The 12632-nt window shown below is 41.1% G+C and overlaps 1 protein-coding gene across 1 annotated transcript in view; it reads right to left on the bottom strand.

Annotated features, from left to right (window-relative positions):
• XRRA1 (X-ray radiation resistance associated 1) overlaps positions 1 to 12632 on the bottom strand; it is a 104912-nt gene that overhangs the window by 52086 nt on the left and 40194 nt on the right. The window contains exons 9-10 of the mRNA XM_003781362.2: positions 2062 to 2190; positions 1191 to 1408 (exon numbers count right to left, since the gene is read on the bottom strand). Of these exons, the coding sequence (XP_003781410.1) occupies positions 1191 to 1408; positions 2062 to 2190 (347 nt within the window). The remainder of the gene's footprint in view (positions 1 to 1190; positions 1409 to 2061; positions 2191 to 12632) is intronic.

Genomic DNA, 12632 nt, shown 5'->3' with positions numbered 1-12632 from the left:
AAAAAAAAAAAAAAAAAAAAAAGAAAAATGAAACACAACTTTAGCCTAGGATAAGTGAGGGAAAGGGAGTGAGAGTGGAAGGGAGGGGGATGGGTTGATAGAGGGGGACAACACCTATGGAGCATACTGCAAGTACAAGTTGGCTCTATCAGGTGTAGAACACAAATGTCTTAATGCTGTAATTGGGTAAATGAGGTGAAGGCTATGTTGATTAGTAGGATGTAAGCACTCCAATTTGTACAAATAATCAACACACTGAATCCCATAATGGTATAAATGTATTCATGATCTATGTACAAATGACTTAACAAAAAAAAAAGTATCAATGTAAAAGTAGACCTCCCATTCGACCCTGCAATTCCTCTACTAGGTATATATCCAGAAGACCAAAAGTCACTTTACAACAAAGATATCTGCACCAGAATGTTTACTGCAGCCCAATTCATAATTGCTAAGTCATGCAAGAAGCCCAAGTGCCCATCAACTCATGAATGGATTAATAAATTGTGGTATGGTATATGTATAACATGGAATATTATGATTGAGACTTTACCTCTTTTATGCTTACATGGATGGAGTTAGAACATATTCTTCTTAGTAAAGTATCTCAAGAATGGAAGAAAAAGTATCCAATGTACTCAGTACTATTATGAAACCAATATATAATCACCCTCACTTCCATATGAAAGATAAAACACAGCTATAGCCCAGAATGAAGGAGGAAAAAGGAGGGGGAGGGGAGGGGCGAGGTTAGATGGAGGGAGGGTAATTGGTGGGACCACAACTATGGTGCATTTTGCAAGGGTACATGTCAAATCTATTAACTGCAGAATATAAATGTCTTAACACAGTAAGTCAGTGAGGTGAAGGCTATGTTAAACAGTTTGATGTAAGCATTCCAAACTGTATATAAAATTAGCATATTGTACCTCATAAATGCATTAATGTATACAGCTATGATTTAATAACAAAACAAAACAAAACAAAAACGTATCCATCTTTATTTGAATTTCAAGAGCATCTTAACTGATAGAGCCACTTGGTAAGTCACTGAAATATTCATCTCTCTGAATAGTAATAGTTCAGCTTAAAAGCAGCAGCTCCCCAGGGAGCCACAGACTTTCAGAATTAACCCTCAAAAGTTTATTTCCAGTATGGGGCTAGAATCTGGAATGAGAGATCTCACTCACCTGTCCGGTCAACATCCTTTTTCATGGGCAGTACAGTATAATCTGGTTGAGCCTCTGAGATCTCATTCGTCCATGGCTTGGACTGTAGCACAGACTGGGGCTCTTTCTGGGGACTTCCCCTGCCTGGAAACCAGTCCCCCGACCCATCATGGAGCTGAACCTGCTGTAGGTACGGGATCCGGAAAATCCTGTTTTGGTCCAGGCTTAACTTCTTCAGTCTTCAATTAAGGAAAATGAATACAGCAATAATGATACCTCAGGGATATTTACCAAGCAACTTTAGGGAAAAAACATGGAAGTAGGCTTGGACTCTTACTCTTGTTGTGTGATCCTGAGCCAGGGACTTATTCTTTATGGACCTCAATATCCTTATTTCTAAAATGGGGATATTCCTTAACCATTCAAACTTCTTGTGAAGATTAAATGAGACAATATGTAACTGGTCTGGCATAAAATAGTAGCTGAATCCAAAGTAAATGTTCTAGGAAATCTAAAGCTTGACCATTTAAATGCCAATGTTTTCTTTACTTCAAATACATAGAACTCAGCAGTTCAATTTCTTTTTCTGATTCTTTTTTGTCTCTTCTCTCAGGGTCAGGATTCTGTCTGGTGTAGTATCTCCTCCCATTCTCCTTTCTCTTTATTGCTTCTAATTTAGTCACATGATAAAAAATGGCCTTACTGACTGATGCCCATTTTTATAGAGGAGCTAAAGTTCAAAGGGAATAAATGACTTACCCGTGGCCACACAGCAGAGATAAGTGGTGAAGCTGGGATTTAAACCCAGGCTTTTGGCTTCAGAGCAGCACTCAGAATGTGCATAAGGCTGGGGGTAATAGAGGGCCCTGCAGAGAGAGGCTTGTGGCTTTACCTCCTGAGCCCGGCTAGGCTGGCAAAACAATTGGGATTGGAGAGTTTGTTGTCATCCAACATCAGTGTCTCCAGCGCTGGGAACCTCAGGATGTACCTCCTGCTTGTCAGTGATGTTTCAGATGCCTCCCTGTGAGTGCAAAGATCTTGAGTAATGAGCAAGGGCAGGGAACAAGCTTCACCATTTCCAGGAAATAGTAGAGGATAAGAAACTCAAACTCGGCTCGACGCCTATAGCTCAACCGGCTAAGGCGCCAGCCACGTACACCTAAGGTGGCGGGTTCGAATCCCCAGCCCGGACCCGCCAAACAACAATGATGGCTGCAACCAAAAAATAGCCGGGCATTGTGGCGGGCGCCTGTGGTCCCAGCTACTTGGGAGGCTGAGGCAGGAGACTCGCTTGAGCCCAGGAGCTGGAGGTTGCTGTGAGCTGTAATGCCACGGCACTCTGCCCAGGGGGACAGCTTGAGGCTCTGTCTCAAAAAAAAAAAAAAAAAAAGAAACTCAAACTCTCTGAGGATTCCCGGAAACACCTAAGAGTGAGATTCAAGGAATGTGATGTCTTGTGGGCAGGAAGAAGTGGGGGCATTTTAGGTATTATGTAATGTGACCTAATTTGTGCCCCCAAGCAGATGAAGTCTAACCAGCCTGGGAACTTCTCTAGTGCCCAACAGTGGTCCCTGTTGAGATGCACAGAGGAATAATTCCCTCCCCACCTTCCTTTTCCTCAAACTCCACCCATACATACTGGCTTCTGTGCAGAGAAGGTTACACACATCACTCAGACTGGGGTGAAAGGAGATGGGTAGTGCTTGTGGAAACATCAGGGTAAATGAGGCATGACCTAGTTAGAGGGAGCATTCTGTGGGTAGAACACTGCACAAGTTTGGCTCAGGGCAGACTCCTTGGTATGCTGTGTCACCTCTTGGACTGATAACCATAGGAGCACTGGGAAATAATGCTGCTATTATAGACCACAGGTTTGCTACCAAGTGGGGTAAAGTAGGCTGAATTAAGGGCACGATCACTGGCTGCAGTGAGGTTCTCTTCTGAAATGCCTTCATAAAATGCAAGTAAGGAGTTGAGAAGTCTCTTCTTAAACTCTCTGAGGATTCCCAGAAACACCTAAGAGTGAGATTCAAGGAGCAGGATGTCTTGAATCACATAGGTGGGCAGGAAGAAGTGGGGGCATTTTAGGTATTACATAATGTGACCTAATTTGTGCCCCCAAGTAGATGAAGTCTACTCTATTGCAAACACAGGCAGATGATTCAAATCACATTTTGATTCTTACCTTCATACTCCATCCTACCCGCATACCAAAATAGTACACATAGGCACAAATATATACAGCATACACGTATACAAGCCACAGAACACACGCACAAGAGGAAGGGAAAATGCATTGTGTCAAGCATTTTATATGTATTATCACAGAATAGCACTTACTTATTTCCTTTTCCGATTAGGAAACTCAAGCTCCTAAAGTCTCATAACTAGAAAGTGAAAGAGCTCAAACTAGAACCTAGGTCTTCTCAACTCCCCAGATCCAGGCCCTTTCCACTGTGGCATACCACCTTTCACATTCACATCTTCAAGCCCCATGTGGATTAAAGGATGGGGAGATGGATAAAGGTAGCCATTGCTTGGGCTAGAGAAAGTGAGCTTAACAAATGTAGGCAGTGAGTTCAAAAGCTAGGACTGTCATATACACCTGAAGTTAGGAATATATTACAGAAGAATTTAGTGAGGGTGTACTCTCTCAAAATGAACGAATTACTAATTCATTTGTTCATTCACACTCATGAATTTCTTTAACATATATTTATATAGCCAGGTACTAAGATTACAAAGAAAAAAAGAACACCCCTTAAGTGCTTGTAGTCTTATGGAGTAAATGGATACACTGTATGCACAAACACTACAATGTGGGTAAGGCACCCACTTGGGGAAGGCAATGTTTAAGTGAAACCATGAAGATTGGAAAGGCAATCTGCCACATTCTTAGCCATTGTGAAAGGGAGGCTGGAGCGGTCACATAATTAGAAGCTCTGAGAAGCTTTGTCTTTCATCACAAGGCCCTAAGGGATACAGTTAGCCTATTTGTGAAAAAAAAATAGTCTCGTGGTGAGAGAGAGGGGCAGATGTGAAAGGTGAGAGACAGTACTTCCAGGCTGCTCCACAGCGCCTAGGACCTACATTCAGTATGTTCCTAAGGCATGGCTATGAGATTCACCAATGTTCTTACACCAATTTTTTGCTTACTCTAACACTGACAGACTTCTGAAGATTATAACTATGACAGTTCTGACTAAAAATAAAGGACAGGTCAGATAAAGTTTCAGAAAGAGCCCTGGCAGCAGTGTGGGAAATAGGCTTAAAATCCAAAGACCAGGGATACTCAACAGAGAAGACAGGATGTCTTTAGTTTACAATATTTCCAAGGTCATGGGCAACTCTCTTCCTCTTTCTGGAAGGACCAACTTTCATACACCGAATTTTTAATCTTTGAGAGCAATTACGGAACATTGCATGGCAGCTCTGTTGATTTATAATTGATGGGCCAATCTTCACTCCTGTGAAATATGAAACTGCTAAGAAATAAGGCTTAAAAACCTCCTCTTAATCTCCATAATGAAGTAGTTAATTTCTGTCCTGTCTCTTGTGACAAGTTATAAGTGTACTGCTTTGCCTTCTTAAAATTCTACCCTAGTCTTGGCGCCCGTTGCTCAGTGGTTAGGGCACCAGCCACATACACCGAGGCTGGCAGGTTTGAAACCGGCCCAGGGCCTGATAAACAACAAGGACAACTACAACAAAAACAGCCGGGTGTTGTGGCGGGCACCTGTAGCTACCTAAGAGAATGACTTAAGCCCAAGAGTTTGAGGTTGCTGTGAGCTGTGATGCCATAGCACTCTACCAAGGGGGATATAGTGAAACTCTGTCTCAAAAAAAAAAAAAAAAAAAACCCCAAAAGAAAAAACTTTTCTTAACCCTAATTATAGCATGGGCAAGTTTCATTCTTGTCTGTAAAATAGTATCTTAAAAGAGAGTAGCAGTTATTAGATGGGTGAGGGGGACAGATGCCGGGCTTTAGAAGAAAGCATCGGGCTCTCCCACTGAGCTCTGTCTGTGGCAGTTTGAGAGAGGAGCACTTTCAAGTGGCAGAGGCTATCAGTAGTGTAGAAACTGAGGTTTCCAGCTCCTCAAAGTGATGCTATTTCTATTGTTCCTTCTCTCTCCCCCTTTCTCTCTCTCTCTTTTATTAAGTGTGAAACAAAGTTTCTTGGGGAAGAGAAAGATTTTACAGAGTAAGAAAGCATACAAAGCAGGATACATTCGCTATAGACAGTGACCAGGCCTCCATTGATAGGGCAAATGGGCAAAGAGGCTGTTGTTCCTTCTCTTGGCAAACAATTAATATCATTTAAAATCTGAGCAATTTAACCTAGTTGTTTTAAAAGCTGAGAGTATGTGCAGTGGTTGGAGTTAGCTATGGGAATTCATGTGCCGTATTAGGAGAAGCATGGGGAGGAGGATCAGGACCCTTGAGCTCTTCTGCAGGTGCTGCTGCTGCTTTGTTTACTGTGTGACTTCTGGCTGGTGTTGAGATTCTCTGGGCCCAGATCCTTGATCTATATGGTAAAAGAGTATTTCTTTTACTTTACATTATAGGGCTTCAAATGATGCTAAAACTATCTCTCCACAGACTGAACCCAAGGCTGCAGCAAACAAGATAGAACTCAGTAAGGGCTTACATCAGGACAAATGTCAGATCAGCTTCTATGTTAAGATACAGAAAATCCACTATGCCAATGCACAGGATAAGAGAGACATGGCTTACCAGACTGCCTAAGTAAAAGAGGACTTAAGATATGGCTGCTACAAGGCCAGGTGCAGTGGCTCACTCTTGTAATCCTAGCACTCTGGAAGGCCAAGGCACTGAGGCAGGCGCCTATAGTCCCAGCTACTTGGGAGGCTGAGACAAGAGAATCATTTAATCCCAAGAGTTTGAAGTTGCTGTGAGCTATGATACCATGGTATTCTACCAAGGGCGATAAAGTGAGACTCTGTCTCAAAAAAAAAAAAAAAAAAGATGTGGCTGCTAAAAACCCAGTGCTCCTTTAGATAGCATTATTAGGAATACAGTGACTAAAAGAAAGGATAACAATTCCCCCTGTGCTCTGTGCTGGTCATGCCTGAAAAAGCCAATTTGTGCAGTTTCAGGCAGAAAGAGAAAAGACCTAATGGGAGAGCCAAAGTAGCAGATTTCAGCTCAAAACTAGTAATAGTCTAAAGAGGGAGGGGGTCAAATATTGCCCTAACTCATGAGGATAGCGATAATAGCAAGAAATGAATATGCAAGGAGTTCAGGATAGATGAGGTAAATCATGAATAGAAAAGAGAAAAGAAAGGAGGATGGAAAAGCAGAGTCAGGCCTTGTGAGCAATGTTAATGAAGTTTATCTTTAGGAAACTGGGAAGCTGCTGGAGGACTTTAAGCAGGGCAGTGACAGAATCACATGTGCATTTTAGAAAGATCACTCCAGTTGACACAGTAAGGGGGCTGGTTGGGAGAGGAGAAACTGGAGACTGAGACCAAACAGGAGAATAAGAGAAATGAGTGGGTTTAAGAAAAATTCAGAAAGTAGAATTTATAGCATCTGATGATTAAATGGATGTGTGGAGTGCAGAAGGGCAGAATTCAGGCTGATGCCCAAGGTTCTTTTTTTGAGACAGAGTCTCACTATGTTGTCCTCAGTAGAGTGCTATAGCGTCATAGTTCACAGCAACCTCAAACTCTTGAGCTTAAGCGATTCTCTTGCCTCAGCCTCCCAAGTAGCTGGGACTACAGTTACCCATCACAACGTCCGGCTATTTTGTTGTTGTTGTTATTGTTGTTTGGAAGGTTCAGGCCAGGTTCAAAGCTGCCAGCCCTGGTGGATGTGGCCGGTGCCATAATCACTGAACTATGGGTGCTGAGCCAGATGCCCAAGCTTCTAACCTGGAAGACTACATAGGAGATGGAGAGAAGTGCCAGTTGCTGAGGCCAGGGAAAGAGGAGAGGAGATTTTGGCATAGATGACTTTGGTTTAATAAGCTTAGAACTCAGAAGACTTGGGAAGAAACAAGACCACCATTAAAGATATAAAGATTAAGAATAAGAGTAGGTCAAGTGTGAACAACTAGGGAATACGACCATTTAAGAGGCTGACAGAAGAAGAGGAATCCACAGAGTGGACTGGGTGTAGATAGATGGATAGGAAGAAAATAATACCAATGATTTGTTTGGAGACCCATAGCTTTCATAGAGCACTGATTTCAACTGATACAGGATTCCCCCAGGAATCCTGGGTGGGCTCAGAAATCAGTCTCATCACAGACCCCACATAGGCACAAATAGGCCCTTTCCAGGCCACATTCTTTGGGTTCAAGCAAGGTCTTGAAAAAAGCAGCCTGATAGGTATCTCATCTGGGTGGTTTCATCTAGATGGTTCCTCTTAGAATAAAGAACATACATCCTCTTGCCTCGGCTAGGGGAAAGACTGTAAGAACAGAATTCCTCAGCCAGTTTTAAAACTATTTTCTGCCAACAGGCCCTTGGCCAATTGTGATATGTTCTGGGCATATATTCCCAACACCCCCTGCCCATGGGATAGGAAAAGCAGTATATAAACCCCTAGACAGAGGCCTACATGAGCTTCCCACTTGGGTTCCCCTCCATTGCTGGAGGTTCTGCTCCCCTTCTTTCTCTTATCTCTTTTATCTTTCAATAAACTCTGTCCTTTCATTTACTTGCATGGTCTGTGTGGTACATGGTTTTATTCTTTGAACCCTGAGATCAAGGACCCAACACAGAGAAATTACAGCTATACTGTGATACAGATAGGAGCACATTTATTTTCTTCCTCTTATATATAAGGAAATGGAAGTGCAGGAGAGTAGAGACTTCTCTTACTTTACGTAACAAGGCTTTCCACCGAAAACAATTAGAGTGATGAATAAAACATATAAAGAAAAAAGATCCATCATTTTAATATGTATAAGAGACTTGAAAAAAGTAGAGAAGCAGAGTATGTCAAATCTAAAAACTCAAGAGAGAGAGATGAACACAGAAACTCACTTTAGCATGAAAGGTATTCGCTAATCCTGTTGAAACTTAACTATGGCTTGACAGTATCATGGGGCGAGAGAATCAAAGCCCAGCGCACATTGAAGGTAACGTGGGACATTTAGTCAGAGACACCTCCCCCAAACCCCTTCCATCCCCATTCCCCCGGAATCTGGAATCCTAAAGGGATATACCTTCAGCATAGAATGAATCAGAACTTTCCCCTTTATCCACAGGCAGGGGAAAATTGTCTTAGAGTGAATAGAGAACGGGAAAGGAGAGGACATACTGTATCTCTTGTAAAAGTATATCACAAATCTGTATCCTCAGAGTAGTCCAGAAAATTCTCAGTGAGGAATTTAAACTTGATTTCATACTAAGTATCCCTAGGCACCTGGCCAAAATAAATGGAAAGGCTTATGGTTTTTCAGAATAAATAATGTGGGCCAACTCTTCACTAAGTATAAGCTAGAAAATCTAGACAAAATATACATTTAAAAACGATCTGCTGAAAGATATATCTGGAAACTAATAAGCTGTGAAGAATGATGGAGCCAAGATTTGAAAAAAGAAGGCATTCCAAAGGAGTTCAGACAACCCTAGGGTTGTCTGCTGACTCCAGAGTTGGCAGAGAGGCTGAGAAGGTGGGCAGAGGAGCCAAAAGTTGGAGTCCAAGGAATGCCACAGAATGTAAGCCTAACTGCCCAAGCTCTACAGGCATTAAAAGACTAAACCCTAAGAGGAAGTGTACACTAGTTATAGTGCAGCCCTTGCAGAAAGTGAAGACCAGCTGCAAATAATTTCAATTTCTATAATTGAATTAACATGATTTAGAATTATTAGTGATCTAGATAACCAAAAAACTCTTGATCTGGTGAGAAAAAAATGATCTGAATTGCCCAAAGGGACCATCACAGTCTTTCATTCAGTTCTCTATTTACATTGAAATTAAGACTAATTAAACTTAAATAAGATTGAAAATTCAGTTTCTGAATCACAATAGCCACATTTCAAGTGCTCAATAGCTCAATATGGCTAGTAGCTACAGTCCTGAACAACACAGATATGCAACTTTTCCAGCACTACAGTGAGTTCCATTCAACAGTGCGAAACTACGCTTTGTAAGGATTACTACTAGACAATACCTGCAAACTGGTGCTAATCTCTGGGGATATGAAAGGCGTGGTGGTCCATTATTTGAAGTGAAGGATCATGAAGAGCAAATGAAAGAAGGGAAATTTAGCTTGAGTCTATTTCACAATGCACCCAATGAAGTCAAGTCGTAAACCTATTTTGTACTTTCTCCCTGTTCCTGAATGTGTAATTGAAATAATCGTACTAAACAGCTGGCGGAATACCCACATTATTCATTGAACAAAGTGAGAGCTATTACAGTAGTAGGGCATGCCAAAGTGAAACCCCAGGAACTTTTCTAAACTAGAAAGATGGAAGGATAATGATTCCTATGATATCCCTATTTAACATCCTTTGTTTACTTGACTTGTGCAAAAGTCAGGTTTTGAAGAAGACTGTAGATTACTGTAAGCTTAATGGAGTGGTGACTTCAACTTTCAGTTGCTATTCTAGCTGTGGAATCTTTTTATTGCAGCAAATCAACACAGCCCCTGGCACTTGGGATACAGCTAAGAACCTGCCAAATGTTTCTTTATCAATTAACAAGAACTACCAGAAGCAGTCTGCCTTCACCTGACAGGAGCAGTACACCTTTGTCTTCTTCCCTCAGGGCTATAGCAACTCTTCAGCCCTATCATAAATCTATTACCCAGGGATCTTGATTGTAACGTTCTCCAGAATATCATGATGATTAAACTGATAAGCAGGGAAAGGTGCTATATTAAGACACACATGTGCTACAGGATGGAGGCAATTCCCAACCCCCCAAATCGAGGGGACTACCATCTTGATTAACTTTCTTGGTGTTAGTGGCACCTGTGGCTCAAGGAGTAGGGCGCCAGCCCCCTATACCAGAGGTGGTGGGTTCAAACCCAGCCCTGGCCAAAAACTGCAAAAAAACAAAAACAAAAACTTTCTTGGTATCCAGGTAATTTGAAGTGTATTGAGATACATAAGGGCTATCCACAAAGTATTCATCCATTGTTAATACCATTTTGCATATTACATGCTAGATCAGTGGTTCTCAACCTTCCTAATGATGCAACCCTTTAATACAGTTCCTCATGTTGTGGTGACCCCCAACCATAACATTATTTTTGTTGCTACTTCACAACTGTAATTTTGCTACTGTTATGAATCATAATGTAAATATCTGATATGCAGGATGTATTTTCATTGTTACAAACTCCCCCCAAAGGGGTCCCGACCCACATGTTGAGAATAATGTGCTGGATACTTTCCAGATAGCCCTTATACTTGCAATGTGAAAGATACAATCCTATACCTTGTACCACCTGTTACTAGGAAAAAAGCACAAAGGTTCATTGGTCTTTTTGGATTTTGGAAGTTACATATAAAATATTTGTGCTGTTCTAACCCATTTACTAAGTTTCCTATAAGGCTGTCAGTTTTGGTACGGGAATCATTAAGTTTCATTTTTAACCTTTCTGTACTTAATGCTTTTGGATGACATCTTGAATGTAAAGTTTTTTTCTATGTTCACTGTAATATGAGATTTTAAAACGTGACATTAGTTTTGTTTTGTTTTGAGACAGAGTCTCACTTTGTTGCTCCTGGTAGAGTGTCATAGCATCACAGCTACAGCAACCTCAAACTTTTGAGCTCAAGTAATCCTCTTGCCTCAGCCTCCCAAGTAGCTGGGGCTACAGGCATCCACCACAATGTCTGGCCTTATTTTTAGAGATGGGGTCTCACTCTAGTTCAGGCTAGTCTCTAATTCATGAGCTCAGGTGATCTGCCCACCTCTGACATTAGTTTTTAATACTATTTATTAAGGTGAATTACATAGTTCAAGAAAATGAAAATACTGTATACCTGTTGACCATCATGATTTAAAATGTTATGCTTCTTTAGCTGAAACATGATGCTATATAAATACATTGACATATGAATGTTCTAAGATTAAGAAAAGGGGCCATTCTTAAAACATACATGAAGATGGAAGTGAAATCTGATACATTCAATTAATTTTAATAACATAATATAATAAGTAAGGCTGCCAGTTTTGAGTGTGGTCCAGAGCAGAACAAGGTTTTATATATCTAGAAGGCAATGCAAGTTGCTCTTCCATTGGGCATGATGACTCAGCAGGTCCAAATGGTGTCCATGGCAAACAGATGTGCTGTACAGAGAGGGGTGCCATACATCTTGGTTTTCAATGACATTCTGAGTTTTCACCTGTCATCCTAAAATAATTATTAATAGTTTCCTTTTTTACTCTCTAATATGTCTTGTCTTGGTTGCTAAGTTACATGATCACTATGAATAGAGCTTTTTGTAGACACCAACAGCAGAATAATTTTTGAGCAAAGTCATGCCCTATTCAGAAGAAAACTATTGTCCTTTTGAAAAATAGTTTCTGGCTTACTACTGAATATTGGTAGAGAATGAATACCTGACCACAGGGCACTGTGTGACCTGAGTTGCTCATCATGAACTGAATGTGCAACCAAACTCCCTCATCAAGAGAAAGCAATATTTGAGATCAATCTCCAGCAAGTCTGAGAATGTTATAGGAAGATATGGCTTAGAATCCTAGGATGCCTACCTTTCCTTCAATCCTCAACCAAGGCTATAATTAGCTCATGAAGGAAGAAAAACCTCCAGCTGGATTTACAAGTGATTTTCCATGATATGCTGATACATAACAAAAATGAACTATTATAGTATTATAGCCTAACACTGGAGTGGCCTGAATGACAGAGGAATAGAAATTCACCAAGTAGGCAGAACTCAGCAATATAGCTAATTGTTGATTTGCTTTGTCAGAGAGGTAACCAGAAATTCAGAGCTATGCTGATTCATGGGCAGTGGCTAATGGTTTAGCTGAATAACTGAAGCTTGGAGAGAAACAATGAAAAACTGCTGACAGGGAGGTATAGAGAAAAATTATGTTATTGGACCTCTCAGAATGGATAGTCTGAAGATTATATGTGTCCCATGTGCATGTTACCCCAAGATTATCCCCTGGCAGAGCAGATTCTCAATGATCAGGTAGACAAGGTGACCCATTCCATGAGTGTCAGTTGGCCTCTTTTCCTTGGACACACTGATGTCCAAAATAGCCTTGCAAAATAGCCTTGGTAGCAGGGATGAAGACTATGCATTTACTCTCACCAAAGCAAATCTGGTTATTATCCCTGGTGAGCACCCAACTTGCCAATAGCAGAGGCTGTGGCTGAGCCTTTAACATGGCACCATTTTGGGGGGGATTACTTAGCCATATAGTATCAGGTTGACTACCATGGATACCTTCCTTCAAAGAAGTAGTTCTTTGAACATATATTCTTGTTTTTTTTTTTTTTT

Source organism: Otolemur garnettii, unplaced genomic scaffold (genome assembly GCF_000181295.1).
Source record: "Otolemur garnettii isolate 467f Iridium unplaced genomic scaffold, OtoGar3 scaffold00001, whole genome shotgun sequence".
Lineage (NCBI taxonomy): Eukaryota > Metazoa > Chordata > Mammalia > Primates > Galagidae > Otolemur > Otolemur garnettii.
Note: the sequence above shows the minus strand (reverse complement) of the source record. Positions and strands in the feature narration are given on the sequence as shown.